The sequence below is a fragment of the Cervus elaphus genome, chromosome 5 (genome assembly GCF_910594005.1).
Source record: "Cervus elaphus chromosome 5, mCerEla1.1, whole genome shotgun sequence".
NCBI classification, from domain to species: domain Eukaryota; kingdom Metazoa; phylum Chordata; class Mammalia; order Artiodactyla; family Cervidae; genus Cervus; species Cervus elaphus.
The window spans coordinates 1514799-1531675 of record NC_057819.1 but is presented as its reverse complement, the minus strand read 5'-3'; the positions used below and the strand labels follow the sequence as shown (position 1 = coordinate 1531675).

The 16877-nt window shown below is 64.5% G+C and overlaps 1 protein-coding gene across 2 annotated transcripts in view; it reads right to left on the bottom strand.

The window, feature by feature from the left end:
* Positions 1-292: 292 nt before the first annotated feature.
* The window catches only part of BCR (BCR activator of RhoGEF and GTPase), an 86632-nt gene continuing 70047 nt past the window's right edge, over positions 293-16877 (bottom strand). For both annotated transcript variants that reach the window (XM_043901146.1, XM_043901147.1), the window contains 9 exons: positions 16702-16799; positions 15067-15201; positions 7593-7652; positions 6389-6498; positions 5087-5226; positions 4459-4593; positions 3673-3778; positions 3173-3335; positions 293-2860 (listed from right to left, as the gene is read on the bottom strand). In XM_043901146.1, coding sequence (XP_043757081.1) covers positions 2771-2860; positions 3173-3335; positions 3673-3778; positions 4459-4593; positions 5087-5226; positions 6389-6498; positions 7593-7652; positions 15067-15201; positions 16702-16799 — 1037 coding nt within the window. In that variant the 3' untranslated portion in view covers positions 293-2770. The remainder of the gene's footprint in view (positions 2861-3172; positions 3336-3672; positions 3779-4458; positions 4594-5086; positions 5227-6388; positions 6499-7592; positions 7653-15066; positions 15202-16701; positions 16800-16877) is intronic.

Sequence of the window (16877 nt, the reverse complement as noted above, 5' to 3'; positions counted from 1 at the left end):
GGACCCGCCCCCCGCACCGGGCCATGCCCATGTCCCTGCAGCTGTTCACCCCAAACCCAACAGCCCCGCGCTTGGCGGAGACGCAGCCTGTGGGCAAGTGGACGCCCCGGGCCGGGCCCGTCTCCAGCAGTGCCCGCCTCCTCGAGGAGGCCTCCTGGATGCCTGTCCACTCCACCTGCTGCTGCTTCCAGCCCCAATGCCCACCCCCAGCCCTGACCCATCGGCCCCGTCGGGGGCGCTCCCGGAGCCCCTGGTCACGGCGTTTCTACGGCACCACCAGCATGGACACAAGTCGTCTCAAGGAACTTTAATGAAAGTGTCAGCAGTCTTTCCCCCACACTGCAGCAGGAGAGACGGCTGAGCTGGAACTCAGACATGCGGCTGCCCGGAGACCCACCGCCAACCCCAGCGTGTGGCCAGGCTCGGGCTCCAGATGCAGGGCCCCGGGCGGCGAGGCGGCATCCGGCCGCTGAGCCTCGAGGAAGGTCACGTCTGGCCCCTAGCCGGTCACCCACCCGCCAGCTTCGCCGCCTGTCAGTGCCAGAGTGTCAGACGAGCAACGGGGATGCCTGGGGACCCAGAGCAACTGCCGCCACGGTGGGAAGAGCGAGCAGTCATCCCGCCACTCGGCAGCACGCATCCTACGTCAAGAAAGAGCTTGCAGAGGGGAAGGAGGTGCCGCAGGGAACCAGAATTGGCACAGACGCTGAGACAGCTTTCCAGTTTCATCATGGTGGACGCAGATCATGAAGGCTCCAGGGAACAGAAACCAGGCCAGGGCTTTCCAGGCAGAGCACATTCCCCCCAGGGCTGGACGGGATGGGAAGCCAGGCTAGAAAAGGTCGGGGGCTGGAGGCTGGGAGACCCACCAACTCCAGAGAACATTCGGGGACAGAGGACACCCCTGCCCCCTGCCATCTGCTACACCCTCATCCCCCAGGGGGACCACAGCTCTACCCACGAGACCAAAGTACAACTAAATAAATACAGTATGAGGACCTAAGACCTTCAAGTGGCTTCTTTTTCCGTCCCCCGTGTCAGCAGGTCCGCGAGCAGACAGGAGAGGGAGGGGCACGTGACCCCCACGTGCCTGGAGCTCCTGCCCGTCGACACCACGGGGGAGAGCCTCCCACCCCACCGGGGACACGGGACGGGCCGAGCAGTGCCCCGCGTGACCGGTCTAATCGCGTGACAAGCAAACGCCTTTTCCTGAGTCGTGCCTCCGCTTCCCTCCTCTGGTTCAGCGACATCCTCTCTTCCCGCAAGTCCAGCCTGGAAGCTTTGCCCGTTTCTTTTCTCCTTGCCCCCGCCCCTTCTTAGAAAGAAGCCATACGATTCTTCACAGATGCGCGTCTTCAAAATACCTAGAGGTGTCCCCGGTTCTGTCTCTTCTAAGTCAGACGGTCGGCAGGGTAACCAGCCAGGTCCTGGCTTCAGCCCAGGGGCGTGGAGTGTGTGCGCAGGGGGGTCGGTCCCTCCAGCTGCTCCGGGGTGGGCGCCCCCACCCTGGGCCTGTTCCCAACCTCCCCCCCAATTCCGGGTGCCCAGGAGACTTCCGGAACAGCTCCTGATGGAAAGAGGGCTGGCGCGTGGAGGAAGACGAGATGCCGCTGTGGACACCGCTTGTCCACAGAGTACATTCTAACATCTTAGTGGGTGTCTGAATCTTGTTAGGAAACAAAAAAAATTAGAGACTATGTATAAAACTTAAAAATATTCAAGTATCAAAAAGCTATTCGGATCAAAGTTTAAAACAAGCTGTCGGCAAGCTGCCACCGCCACCAAGAGAAGAAAACCTTTACAAGAGTCTGTGGGGCGCGTGCAGCGAGGGGGCGCAGCCGATCTGGGTGTCGGGGGTTGGGGGGGGCGGGGCGTGATCAGCGGACGGGAGGGCAGGGGGCAGACGCCCCGGGTCGGAGGAGGCCGGCCTTCTGAGCCGACGAGGCGAGCGTGCGTCTGGACGGTGGGCGGGTTCGCCCTCCCCTGATGAGCCGCGGTAAAGTGCGCAGCCCCGGGCCCCCTCCCCTGGTGTCCGGGCCCTGCACGTGACACAGGTCGGCGGGCGGCTGCCCATGCGATGCGCGCGAGATGGGCGGAGACAAAGCAACCGAGGAGGGCAGGAGGAAGGCCCGTGTCTGCCGCAGAGCCTTCTGCAGAGAAACAGAAGCCAGGAGGTGAACGGGGTCAGGCGCCACACGGTGTAGACTCGGCTCCTCCAGCCTGGTTACAAAGCAGGACTGGAGCGTTCTGATCTGGGAAATCGACACGCTCCCACCCGCACCGGATGGGGCCTGGCCCCCCGCCCCCCCACCGCGGGCATGAAGTGGCGGCGGTGTTTATTCAGGACAACGACTCAAGAGTCAGGGAGTCCGCTCCTGCCTGCTCCCTCCTCCCCCGAGATGCGCCATCTCATCTCGACAGGTGATCCAGTGGAAATCTTTCAACTCTCTTCAGTTACATTTCGCAAAAACCACTCCCTTCGCCTGGTCCCGCCCAGGCCCACGACGGGCGGCGCGCTGGCTCGGGGCGCCCTCTGGTGGTGGCGTGGACACAGTTTGAGGCCAGCCTAGGGCCCGCGAGGGCGGGGGGGGGCCGGGACTGCCCCGGCCGCTTCTGCCAGAGGTCGCTGTCTCTTGGCAGCAGCATGGGCCTGGGGTGGGGGGCCCTGTGACTCCTCCAGGAGGCTCAGCTCCCGCTCTGTGGCTGGACGGCCCGTGTCCCTGGCAGGGCCCTGGGCCATCCTCTGTTCTCTCGGGGCGGGCCGGGGCCTCTAGACTTCGGTGGAGAAGAGGACGCTCTGTCTCCTGCTGTCCGGGGCGGGGATGGCCTCCAGCTGCAGGAAATACAGCAGCACCTGGACCTGCGGGCGGAGTGGGAGGGGACGGCGGCTCAGAGAGGGGGAGGCTCCCCCTGACCCCGGCAGAACCCAGGGCCCTCTGGGGACAGCGAGGCCCTCACAGCAGAGGCCTGGGGGCCCCCGCCCCGTCCCCCAGACCGGTCCTGGGAGCCCCAGCCAAGAGCAGAGGGCGGAGCCGCAGCCCACCTTGTGGCCCTGTCCCCAGACCTCAGCCACCTCCCCTGCACGGCTTGGTGGGAACCCCTGACAGGACGCAGGGGTGCGGGGCGCGGGCAGCGGCCACAGGTCCAGGCCAGGTAGGCAAGCCCACCGTACCTGGGACATGACCTCCAGGGACCAGCTGTCGGTCATGGAGATGGCCTGGCTGGGGTTGGCGGGCAGCTTGTTCTCCTTCTCCGAGGGCCGGAGCAGCGTGGGGCCAAACACCGTGGCGAGGTTGTGCAGGGACATTTTATTCACCGTCTCCTTTTCCGCCACCCTGTGGGGGGTGGGGGAACTGCTGTGATGCTGCCTCGGGGATGGGGGCGTGGAGGTGGGTGGGGACCCAGGCCACCCCAGGAGGGTGAGCGGGAGGGCTCCCCAGCCGACCCACCCCAGCTCTTTCCGGTCGGAACACAGAGGGCTGGAGGCCCACAGGGACACCCAAGCCCATGGCTGGCCAGGGCACGGGGGGACGGGGATGGTGGTGCGCCGGTACCCAGGGGGACACCCACAGATGGGGGGAGCACTACAGAGGGAAGGCCCCGGGAGCCAGGGAGTCTGATGGGAGCAGGGGACCCACCGAGGCCCTGAGCAGGCCAGAGGAGGGGGGCTACCTTTTCAGGTGGTCCAGGAGGAAGAGGAAGGTGAGCAGGTTGGCCTCCGGGAGCGACAGCAGCAGGTTTAGCATGCAGCTCTCCTTCGCCACGGGGTCTGAGAGCGCTGCCGGGGGCGGGGGGCGGTTACTTCTCACAGTGACCACCCCGGGCCGGAAGGCGCCCCCAGGGCCCGGGCCGGTCACGATCCTGCCTTCCACGCTGGCCCCTGGTGAGGGCCCTGGGGTGGGAGCCTGGCCACCCTGGACGCCTTATCTGACCCTCAGAGGGGTTGGGGCACCACACGGGCCAGCGGCGGGGGTGCCGGGCACAGCTGCCCTCCTGGCCCCCTCGGCACTTCCCACCTGCTCAGGAGAAGCGGAGGCCACAGACCCCCATCACACGAGCCTTTGCACCTGGGTGGCGGTGGGTGGGGGCAGGTCCTCAGCTGAGCGGCCCTGGCGGGGGTTGGGTGCAGAGGCTGCAGCCGCCCTGAGTGCCAGCGCCCCCCACCCTCCGGGTGGGCCCAGGGTCAGGGTGTACTCGGAAGCCCTGACTGATGGGCCAGGGTCTGGGGCCACTGAGGAGGACAGCAGCCTCCGGACCCCACACTGGCAGCTGCAGTCCACAGCGGCAGCCCCCCATCTCGGCGACCTCGAGGGACGGGCACAGTGGTCAGCCCGTGGGAGGCCTCCCAGGACGGCTAGGTTCCTGGTCCCCAGCCACTCGCAGAGTTTGTGCTGAAACTTGGGTTTCCCTCCCATCAAAGGCTGACAGGAGGGGGGATGGGAGACGCCCCGTGCTCACCGATGCCTTCGGCGAAGTTGGGGTAGAACTCGTCGGTGAAGAGGGGCTCCGGCAGCTCGCGGAAGTAGAGCTTCAGCGTCCCAGCGATGGCGTTCACATCCATCTCGCTCATCATCACCGACACATCTTTATTGTCTGGGGAAGGGCGTGGAAGTGGAGCGGAGCCCTCCGCGGACCCCGAGTCGGCTCCACCCTCTGAGCCCCAGCCGGGCCCGTGTGGGTCACCTGACGGCAGCTTAACTACAGTGGCAGTGTCCTCCCGCCCCGCGCCACACCGGCCAGGGCTCCAGGCCCGCCGCGGCGGGAGGAGACAACGATCTTAGACAACCCTGGGGTCTCCCAGCCTCATCTGGCAATCGGGGCGGTTCCATCAGCTTCTTGGCACCAGACTCGCTGACCCCTGGGCTTGGTCGGCGCCTCTCTCACACCCACCCCGGGGCGGGGGCGGCAAGCTGAGCCCCAGGGGGTAGAGCCGGGGGGCGCCGCACAGAAGCCCCTGGTCCGACTTGGCAAGCGCCACGCGTGCGTGGTCAGCACGGGTTAGGAACCGCCTTCTGCGAACCTCCCTCCCCAGCGGCGCACGCACCGCACCCACCCCTCCCTCCGGCCCGGCTGCTGAGACACTCACTGACGTCAAAGGCCGCCTTCAGGGCCTGGATGTCCGTGGCCACTCCGGACACGCGGTAGATGCCCACCTCCTCCATGCCCCGGCGCTCGATCTCCTCGACGCACTGGCGCACGATGTAGGGCACCTTGGACCGCTCCCTCCTGCGGGGGTGGGAGGGGGAAGGGGGCGGTGCCTCAGCACCGGCAGCTCCGCCCCCTCCGTGGGGCCGCCCCCTCGCCTCTGGGCACGCCCGGAGCACCGGAGCCTGCCGTGTGTCCCCCCGGGCTCTGCGGTCTCACGATCATCACTGCCTCCCTCTCATCAGGGTCTTTCCAACAGTCCGGGTGGTCCGGACACCCTCCGAGCACACCCACCCCGCGGGCGGGAGTGGGAGGCCTTTCTGAGCGAGGTGGGCTACCCGAGGTCAGTCTGGAGCTCCCAGGGCCCTGGGTTGACGGGAGACTGACTGCAAGGGTCCTCGGAAGCGGTCTGGTCTCCGAGTCGGGCGGGGCAAGGGGGACCCCTCCAGGCCTCAGGCAGAGGGGAGCCCGGCACCCGGCAGCCGGCGGGGCCAGAGGATCAAGTCCACAGGGCCACCTGGCCCCCGTGCTCAGCTCAGAATCCTGTGATGCTACCCTTCTCTCTTCCAGTCCTAACGGGACAGTTCCAGCCCCTGCAGGCAGGACGCCAGAGTAAGAACTTTTCAACTTTTCAGAGTAAGAACTCTGGAGGGTCGGTTCAGTCTAGTTTAGCGACTGGATCCGGGACCCAGCAGAGCTCTGTTCCCAGCCCCTCACTAGTGGTGCTCGTTTGGGGGTCCCTGCTCCCGCCCAGAGCCGCCCAGAGGAGCTGGGGGGACAGCTGGCGTGTAGCCGGGGGCCAGGCTGTAGCCAGGTGTCCTGCCTGACCACCAGTGAGGTCAGGGCCGGGCCAGGCTCCAAACCGGGGAAAGTGGATTCCGGAGGAAGCGGCTGTGTCCTCAGGCCCGCCCTGAACCTGCACACAAGCGACTCCTGAGACTGACCATGGGGGGGTGGCGGGAGCGAGCAGGGGCAGGACAGGAGCTCGGATCCTGACAAACTCCAAGCGAGGGAAGGGCGCCCTGGTGAGCCCGGCTCCGGGGGTGGGACACCCCTGAGCTGCTGGGGACTCGTCCGTGGTCAGCATGGGAGGCAGCCACGCATGGAGTGCTCCACGGGCCTGCGAGGGGTCCCGGAGCAACGACCGTGCCCACAGGGGCTACGTCCTGCAGAGACACCCAGGGAGGGGGCGCCCTCCGCCCTCAGGGACGAGAGACGGGAGCCCCTGCCCCCCGCCACTCACTTGGTGACCACGGCGATCTTGACTCCGAAGACGCCCGTCTGTTTTCGAGAAGGCATCCTCTTCAAGCTGAACTCCCTGCTGGTGAACTTGATTGATAGCTTCACTTCAATCTGGAGGGGAGGGTGGGGGGCACGACCCTCTCAGCCTCCTGGTCCTCAGAGCCTGCTCCCAGGGCCCCGCGATCTCAGGCTAAGGTCCAGGTCGGGGGCGGGCTCTGGTCCAACTCAGTGGCAGCTGAGAACAGCCAAGGCCATCTGAGACCCGCTTCTGCACAACCTCCCCCCCTCCCTGTGGCTTCTCTTTCTTATTTAATCCTGATTAAAAAGAACCACTAGACTCCATGTTGCGTGGCAGCCTGCACGGGAGGGCAGTTTGGCGGAGAATGGATCTATGTATCCACATATGTATCCACCAGCTCAATGGGCATGAGTTTGAGCAAACTCCGGGAGTTGGTGATGGACAGGGAGGCCTGGCGTGCTGCAGTCCATGGAGTCGCAAAGAGTCGGACACAAGACTGAGCGACTGAACTGAACTGGACATACCATACGTATATGTGTGGCTGAGTCCCTTCTACATTCACCTGAAACTGTCACATTGTCAACTGGCTATATCCCAACACAAAATAAAAACCTAAAAAAAACAGGCCACTAGAGAAAATGTATAGAGAATAATGTAACAAAAAGCCATGAATCACCTATCAAATGTCAGCACGGTGTCCTACATGCTAACCCACTTCAGTCCTGTCTGACTCTGTGTGACCCCAGGGACTGCAGCCCGCCAGGCTCCTCTGTCCATGGGGTTCTCCAGACAAGGATACAGGAGGCTGCCACGCCCTCCTCCAGGTATGTCCTACATGCCCAGAGCTTTTCTGGTGAGTGGCAGTGCTTTTTCTTAAGGTCTCAATTCTTACGGGGCACTGAAGTCTAATCAGGGGTCTCAGTCTCTACGGGCAGACCCCAGGGTCCAGGCCCCCTCCATCCCCGTGATGACCCTGGACCCTGCTCTGAGGAGGGACGCCCAGTGCCTGGTGGGTGACCCACACTCCAGCCGCAAGTCTCTGGCCCGCGTGGCCTTGGGCCCTCACGCTGCGGTTCTGCCCCGTGGGGCCTCTGCCTTCTCCAGCCCCGAGGGTCTCAGAAGGGACTGGAACCACCCCAACCCTCTACAGGAAGCAGAAGCCAGCACAGTGCTGGGTGGCACGTACCCCGTTCATGGCGATGACCGTCCGTTGCCAGTCTCTGTCCTGCAGGGTCTGGGGGTCCAGCTGAAAGCAAGGGGTCATGGTTACCTGATGCCCTGGGCTTCCGAGCAGAGGCCGGGCCAGGCAGCAAGCCCAAGCCCGCGACTCCTCCACGTCCAAGCGGAATCAGCAGCAGGCCTCGGCTGGTACCTCTTTCCAGAGGCCAAGCGGGGTCCAAACGGAGGACCCGCTAGAAAAGCCCTGGAGCCTCAGAGCCCTCCCGCCCCCAGACCCTTGCTGCCTGCATCCCAGGCTCAGCTGGGGGGCGAGTCAGTGAGCACTCAGGCCCTGCACCCTGCTCCCCAGGGAACCCTCCCTTCCCAGCGGCGCTCACACCCGCCCTGGCAGCCCCGGGGGCTGGGGGCTGTCCTGCTCCGCCAACCCCCAGCATCACAGGGGGCTTCACGCAGCTCGGAGGCTGACCAGTCGTGTAGGCGACACTTTGGGAAGACTGATTTCAACAGCATCTTCTGAGGGTGGGGGGGAATGTGTCATCTAAGAGCTGGGGACCCTTAGTGTGCCCCTCTGGCATGGGGGCCTGTGCAGGCGGGGTCTTTAATCCGGGCCAGGCCCACCCACGGCGGGGCCGCCCCCTCCTGGGAGGTTCTCAGGCCACACTCCGGGGCCGTGGGGAACCCGGCCTGAGGGGCAGGTGTGCAAGCAGAGAGCCGGCACAGACCACTGCCCCATGGGGCTTCCTGGCGCCCAGCTGCGGTCACACCTCCTCGGGGGCGCCTGTGGGCGGGGGCAGAGGGGACGCAGGGCCCTCGAAGCTCCGGGGCCAGTGGAGCTCCCGGCTTCCGACCAGGCCAGGTGTGGCGGGAGCGGGGAGGCTCCCGGGTCCTGACCCCCCAGGAAGCAAGGGCGCAGGCCCAGTGCCCCCAGCTCCCAAGGAAAGGGACAGGGTCCCGCCACTGATGGCAGTTTCATCATTTTAATTAAAAACAAAAAACTTCTCTAGCCACGCTGTGTAGTGGGATCTTAGTTCCTTGCTTAGGATCGAAGCCTTGCCCTCTGCAGTGGAAGCGTGGCGTCCGAGCCACTGGGCCACCAGGGGCGTCCCCCACGGGCAGCTTTAAAAGGGGAAATAGAGCAGCAGGAAAAGAGCCTTTCTGCTTCCCTCCAGAGGCTGGTAACCCCTGGGCCTTTCTCCCCGTCCCTCCCCTTCCAGAACTGAGACCAGCACAGCCAGCACGGGGACAGGGTTGGGGGGACAGAGCCCGGCCCCTGCCCGCCCCAGGGACCCCGGCCGCCCCGCAGGCCCACCTTGCCCTTGTGCATGAGGCTTCGGATGTGGGTCCACAGGGCGGTGCTGCAAGCACACATGTGCTCCTCCCCCGAGGCCGCCCGGCTGCAGCCCGCCAGGCCAGGGTGGAGGTGTCGCAGGAGGGTCTGCAGGGCGGCCGTGCCAGGCGTCTCCCGCATCCTCGGCCCTGCTGCCCGAGGGGCTGGCGGCAGGGCAGCTGCGCGGTGGACAGGACAGCGGCCGGGCAGCAGCATCGGGCGGGAGTGTGCCGGGCTCGGGCCCCGCCACCTTTTGACCCGGCTTCTCAGGAAGCCCCGCCTCTGCAGGCTTGCCCGGGTTCTTTGTTTTGTTTGTGTGGGAAAAACACCCCCGCCGGCGGCCCGTCAGTTACGGGAACCCCGATGCGTCACGCTTTCCCTCCAGAGCCCAGAAAAGCCAAGCTTCCATCACAAGTGGCCGGTTTCCTTCCGGGCAGTTTGGAGACGCTGAGTAACCCGTGTCTGTCCGGCCAGGCCGCCGCACGGCTGGACCTGCCCCCCACTTCCAGGTCCTGCGAGAGCCACAGCCACGGCCCCATCCATCCCTGCCGGGGCCGGACTCGGGTGGAAGAACACCCTGCAACCCCCGGAACTGACCGCCCGGCCCAGGGACCGGGGGGCTCAGGGCCGCCGACCACCCACCCCCACCTACCTGCCCTCCTGCCCCGGGGGTGGGGGGAGACCGTCCACGGTCTGGCCCGGCTCCAACAAACAGAGCGGGCGGAAGCCACGCGAGGGGGGCGCGCCGGGGGCAAGGCCGCGGCCGGGCTCCGTCCACAAACACTGCTGGAGGCTGGCGCTCCGCCTGGGCTGTTCACAGCACAGAGGAGTAAACAAGCAGGACAGGCTGGGAATGGAGCACGCGGGGGTGGGGGGAGGACCAGGAAAGAGCGAGCGCCTTCGGGAAAGCCAGGACGGGGCTGGGCGGGCGGGGCGCCTCCTCCCCAGTCGGAGGTCTGCGTCTCCATTCGCCTCCCCCAGGGCTGGGCACGGGGCACCCCCAGGGAACAAGGGGGGATGGCAGGCGTGGTGGACGGTTGCCCCGAGCTCTGCCTGGAAGGCAGGAGCGGCCTGGCGGTCAGGGATGGACAGCCTGACAGACACACTCAGAGCATCCTCTTGTCCACCCCGCCAGGGCGGCGGCAGGACCAATACAGGGCAGGCGGCTCCTTCCTCAGCCGCCTCCTTGGAGACTGTGGTTTCCTCCGGGAAGCGGTCAGTGCCCAGGACGGGCCAGTGGGGCCTCCCCGGCCCTCCAGACCAAGCCCCATGTATCTCATGCTGTGACCTGCTCCCTGGAGTGGTCCCCTGAGAGGGGACCAGAGACACCCCCGCCCCCCGGGAGGGGACGATGCCCTCCAGCCTCTGTCTCACTAGTGCGTTCCTGGAGCTCTGACCTCTGCATCTTTAACTCCTTCCTGCCCTCCCCTGGCCCCAACCCACCCAAGGCCCAGAGGACAGCTCTGATCAAAAAGACAAGAGAGGGGACCTCCCGGGGCGGTCCCGTGGTTGAGAATCTGCCAGGGGAGGCAGGGGATGCGGGTTCGAGCCCGGGGGTTCGGGGAACTAAGCCTTCAAGGCAAACCTAGGGAGTCCACGTGCGGCGATGGAAGAACCAGCATGACGTGGCGGGGACCCCGAGTGCCACAGCGAGGACCCGATGCACCCCAACAAATAGGAAACAAACAATACCAGGGGCTTGTCAAGGACGCTGAGAAACAGGGCCCCTCAGGCACCTCCATGGGGACGTGAACTACTGCAGCCTCTCGGGAAGAGCAGGCCAGCAGCTCACAGAGCCAACCGTGGCTGCCCGACCCAGCGATTCCCCCCACGGCTCTCCACACAGGAAGGAGGGAAGCGTCTGTGAACACGCCGACCGTGACAGGTTCACGCGGCGCGAACTGGAAGCAACCCAGGTGTCCACCCACCAGAGAACAGACAGATAAGCAAAACGTGGTGTGTGCACACACGGGTGAGACACGGTCCAGCCAAAAAAGGGAATGCGGTGAACGCACCGTGACGCGGGTGACCCTCAGAAACGCTTTGCCAAGTGGGGGAAGCCAGTCACGGAAGCCGCGTCACAGAGCGCGAGGCTGTTTACACAAAACACGCAGGGTGAGCAACTGTTGAGTCAACACGTCGTGACTGACTCTCTGCGACCCCATGGACTGTATCCTGCCAGGCTCCTCTGTCCATGGGATTCTCCAGACAGGAGTACTGGAGTGGGTTGCCATGCCCTTCTCCAGGGGATCGTCCCAACCCAGGGATCTAACCTGCATCTCCTGCCCTGCAGGTGGGTTCTTTAGACGGAGCACATCCGTACACAAAAAGCGGATCAGCCTGGGCCTGGGGGTGGGAACAGGGAAACCGCTTTGAGAGGATGGAAATATTCTCAAACGCGACTGTTGTTAACGGTCGTAAAACTGTAAATTACTAAGATCACTGGCTTATCTTCCTGGTGACTCAGACAGTAAACAATCTGCCAGCAATGCAGGAGACGTAGGAGGATTTGATCCCTGGTTTGGGAAGATCCCCTGGAGGAGGGCATGGCAACCCACTCCAGCATTCTTGCCTGGAGAATCCCATGGACAGAGGAGCCTGGCGGGCTACAGTCCATGGGGTCACAAAGAGCCGGACACAACTGAGTGACTAACACTTTCACTTTTCACTGACTTCTCTACTTGAAAGGGATGCGGTGGATGTCGGTCAATGAAACAAAGATGCGGGGTCCCAAACGGGACCACAAGTAGAGCAAGGAGGGCCTGGGCCACTCTGCACCACTCCCCACAGCGGCAGAGACTTCTGGATGAGGGAGGGGGAGAGGACTCGGGGTGGGGGGGCACGGTGTAGCCACCCCCTCCCCCACAGCAGGACCTGCAGGGCCACACGCCCCTTGCACGCGGCCCAGCTGGGAGAGTACCTGGAATTGCTGGGAAAGCCCCAGTTTAGGCAGGCTGGGCCCGGGAGTCACAGACAGCCTCCCCGAGGTGCACCCCCCAGAGAAACGTGTCCACGGGAGAGGTGGGGAGGCGGCCTGGCTGGGGTCCTGGGCTGTCGTCAGCATGACCAGCCTCCCCTGACCGCCTTCCTTCCTCCTCCTGCTGAGGATCCAGACTCGTAAACAAGCCTGGCCGCCCCCAGCCTGAGTCACAGACCCCCTCCCGCCCCTCCGGGATGTCCCCAGGACTGATGACGGCTCTGAGTCACCCCAGGTCCCAGGAGGGGCAGTGGGACTGGGGGACACGAGTCTGCAGGCTCCTCTGACCTGTTTCCCAGCTACAGACAAGCCCTCATTTTTCTGTGCTCCGCAATCTGCGTTTTCGCGAGCTGAAGGTTTGGGGCAACCCTGCATTGTCAGATGCCTGTTGGCACTTCTTAGTAATGTAATCTTCTTTTTTTTTTTTATTAAGGCACTTACACTGCTTTTTTAGGCGTGACGCTATCGCACACTCTGACCTCAGTACAGTGTCAACATCCCCTTCACTGGCACTGGGAAACCAGAAACTTCACGTGACGTGCTTCACGGCAGCACCTCCGAGGTATGCCTGCAGGTCTTGTCCCCAGGAGATCGGTTTCAGCAAGAACCCTGCTAAGTCAGTTAAGCAAAAATCCCCTGCCCTACAGACTTCCCTGGTGGTCCGCTGGTTAAGAGTCTGCCCTGCAGTGCAGGGGGTCGTGGGTTCAATCCCTGGTCAGAGAACTAAGATCCCCAAGGGCCACAACACAACATCCGAGCCCTGCAATGAAAGATCTTACGTGCCGCAACTAAGAACCGACGCAGCTGGGTAAATATTTAAGAAAAAAAAAAAAATCCCTACCCTCAATATTTAACCATCCTCAGCATGTGACCACGCTGTTCGTCCCCGCCTTCCCTGGTGACGTCCGCATCACCCGGGCCTGTCTCCTGCAAGAATCCCACTAGACCAGCGCAGCCAGAAACCCCCCCAGTCCCGCTGTTATCTGATCACTACCGCTCTCTCCCTGGTGGTTCAGATGGTAAAGAATCTGCCTGCAACGCAGGAGACCCCGGTTCGATAGAACCTGACTCCGTAAAGGAGGAAGACGAGTGTTCCCTTTCCTGTCTGAGCCTCCCGGTTACCCAGCAGCAGTGCTCGGAGGCCCCGGCTCAGACCCCAGCACCCCTGGGACCCCAGTCCTGCAGGAGAACGCAGATGATGTCAAGTCCAAGGTTGGAGGAACCAGAGTCGAGAACAGGCATCGGGCGCCCAGCCTGCCAGCTCACCGTGGGCTGGGTGAAGTGTGGGCAGAGCGGGGTGTCGGGACAGACGCTGGGGCCAGGGCAGGTGCAGGAGGGAACGGGGGCCGGGGGACAAAGGAGGCCAGTCGTCCTCGAGCGCGGAGGCAACGACCGAGGCCCCGAACGGTGACCAGCGCCAGGCAGGTGCCTGAACACTGCCGCACTCGGAGGTGTCCGGCTCAGGATGCCCACAGAACAGCCCCGTCTGGGCAACGCCCCGGTGTCCATCAAGAACAGACCGAGGCAGCCTCCCCCAGAGCTCAAGGGTGAAGAATCCGCCTGCCAGGCTGGGAGACACGGGTTTGATCCCTGGTCCGAGAAGACTCCACTTGCTGCGGAGAAACGTGTTCCACGCTGGCTGCTCACGACTACTGAGCTTGTGCTCTAGAGCCCGGCGGGGGCGCCACAACCGCTGAGGACACCTAGAGTCCGCGCTGCTCGGAGACGCGAGAAGCCGCGGCGGTGGAAGTCCGCGCCCTGCACCCGGAGAGGAGCCCCTGCTCGCTGCAACTAGAGAGGAGCCCGCGCTGCAACAGAGACCCAGCGCGGCAAACACTACGTACATATATATAATACTAATAAAATAAGTAAATTTTTTTTTAAGTAACCACTTAAAAAGAAAAAATAAGACAAAAACAGGGAGGTCAGCAGTGAGGTTGGAATCCCTGGGATTCCACAGTCACAGCCACCCTGGGCTGCCCCGGCCGAGGGGAGCCCAGCCCCAGGCGCCGTCAGCCTCCTGTCCTTGGGTCTCAGTGCAGCCAGGGCTGCGCCCCCAACACCCGTCACCCTTGCCCTGTGGTGGCTGGGAGGTGGCGGAGGGCGGCAGAGACGGGTGATCGGAGGGGCACCCTGGCTCTCAGACCCGGTCCTAAGGGACAGGGGTCCCTGGAGGCCCCGAGCCGGCCAGTTCCCTCAGCAGCTTCTCCGGCACCCTGCCCCTCCCGGGAAGCCAGCCAGCCAGCCGCGGCGGGGCCGGGCGAGGACTCCCCAGGGTCGTGGGGTGTGAGTCGCCCTCTCTGCCTGGAGAGTTTCAAGTCCTGCACCTGGGAAGGGGTGGGGGGCCCCCTGGGGAGCCCTGTCCTCCGCGGCCCCCGGCACGTCCAGCCACTCCCCCAGGAGGCCTCACTGTGGGGGGGTCCCGGGGCACCGGGGGAGCAGTCAGGGCCCACCTCCAGGGCAGGGCAGGCAGGAGCCCCCTTAGCTGGGTCCGGTCAGCTGCCCCGTAAGGAAAGAGGGTGCTGGGGCGTCCTCCCGGGGTGCAGAGCCTGCAGCTGAGGCTGTGAGAAGCACAAGGCGGGTGCTGCCGTGAGAGCCAAGCGCGCGTCCCGTGCTCGGAAGGCTGAGGGCCCCGAGGGCTTGGACCTGGGGACCCCTCTCCGGTCCTCTGTGGCGACTTCCTCCTCACCCACCAGGGGCTCCTCTGCCTGCTCCGGGGGTCGGGGGGAAACAGCACCCGCCCCACGGAGGGAGGCAGCTGCAGGCCCGGAAGCGGGGTCTACACGCCAGAGAGGGGGCGCCAGGCGGGGAGACTCAGTCTCCAATTAGTTTCCAATTAGAGGCGGCTCCTGACTGCCAAGGGCAGCCCTGCAGGGCGCCACCTCGGGCTCTCCAGAGGCCAGGGAGGCACAAGGCCTCCTGGAAAAACAGGCAGAGCTGGAATTCCCACGGGGACAAGACGCTGAGTGACAGGCAGGCAGGGGCGGAAAGGGACCCACGACGGCGCCAGCCCAGGTCTCCCACGGCGGACGATTCAGAGCCGGCCTGCCCCACTGTCTCCCCAACTCCCCCTCGGCGTCCCCGGGTGGGGAAGAGCACGGGGCGCCCGGAGGCGGGGCGCGCGGTCCGGGGCGGGGGATCCCCCGGAGCCCACGGGGAGCGGAGGGGCTGCCTCACCTGCACCTGGCCCTTGCCCACGATCCGGTCAGCGCTCTCCCCGCTGTCCTCCTTGGCGAGCCTGGTCTTGTGGTAGCACTTCTCGTAGCACAGGATCCTCAGGGTCTGCGAGCCCTCCAGCTCGATCTCAAACTCCTGCGCCGGGAGAGAGGAGGAAAGCCTGGGTTACTGGGCGGGCCCCGCAGAGGGGCGCTCAGCGCTGCCGGCCGAAGGGGCCCCTGAACCGCAGCCCTTCCCACACAGACAGCTCCCCTGAGGCCCCACGGCGAGACCCTCCCCACTGTTGCCCGCGATGCAGACCCTCGGGAGCCGCTGGCCCATGAACATCACACCGCCAGTCTGGGAGCTTCCGGAAGCTCTGGGCACCTCTCACGCCTAACCCAAGCTCCTGGAGCCAGCATCTCACAGGGTGGTCCCCCAACCACCTGCACCAGGGGCCCCGGAGGGGGGGTGGCGCTGGTTACAAACGCAGACCTGCTGTGGGCTCTGGGGGGGTGTGTCTCTGGAGGCCCACTGATCATGACCAGCGCCCACCCAGGTGGGTGCACGTCGGGGGCCAGGGTTGGGGGACACAGGAGTGTTCTCTCCTTTCCGCTCAGCTCTGCTGGGGACCTCAAGCTGCCCCGAGGACGGTCTATTTGGGAAAACAAAAACAACGACCCAGGCGAGACGAGAGACGGACCCGGGAAGAGAGGTTCTCTTGCAGGCTCTCAGCGTGTCTGCTGTGGGGTGCCTGGGGCCTGCTTCCTCCTCCGTCACCCCCATGACACCTCGGGAACTCTGGCGTTTCCCACCAGGGTTTTCGCCAGCTTGCATTCTTGGTGGGGAAACGGGGGTCAGGGGGTCGGGAGAGCAGGTATTTCTGAGCCTGAATGGGGGCCGGTGGGGACGGTGTATGTGTCAGGAACCTGCGAGAACCTAGATGGTCCACACGTGCAACCAGGGTGACAGGCTGCCCTGAAGACCCTCAGCCCAAGCTCGGTCTCTGCAGCCCCCTCGGCAGTGTCCAGAACCTGGCGTGCGCTGCCTCTGCGGGGTCACGCCCTCCTGGATGGGTCCGCCTGGCTCCGACACCCCCCACCCGGCCCCATCCTTAATCGAGGGACAGCCCTTAGCAGGGGTGCTGGAGTTCTAAGGACCAGGCAGGTCCATTGGCTCCCCAGACCCCCAGCCCGAGGGCGGCATGTGGCACATCTAACAATCATGAAAGTGATGCTGAGAAAAGAGACCAGGGTCCTCTCCAAACCAGCGAGGCATCCCCCAGCCCCCGCCCCAGGAGCAGAGCCCCGGCTTCCGGGCACCAAGAGTGTCACGGCACCCAAGGCTCATTCCAATTTCCGAGCAAAAACACCATGGAAACCTCCCAGATAAACACTCAGCAACAAAGGCCTTAATGGTAAGAAGCCCTTCAAAGCTTTTTCCAGACGCTCTGCCAGCAAAACAAGTGTCTGTCACTGGCGGAGTGGGGTGTGTGTGCAGGCGAATTCTCAGGAACACGGAGATAAAATCTCCTGGCCTGCCTGCTCCCCCGGGAGATTCCGGGAACGCTGCTGGCACAGAGGCTGGCGGGGAAGCCCTCGGGGGACATGCCCCACGGACGCAGCGCCTCGAGATTGCCCAGAAGCAGGGCCTCACCTCATTCCAGTTGGGCTCGGCCGTGTCCCTGTAGACGCGCGTCTTGGCTTTATTTACAAAGTAGCCGAAGGAATCCACCTCCAGGGTGCAGTACAGACCTGCGTGGGGCCACATGGAGAGCGGACTGACCACATGGCCCTTTGTCACCCGTATTTCTTAAAAGCAGATGTTATTTT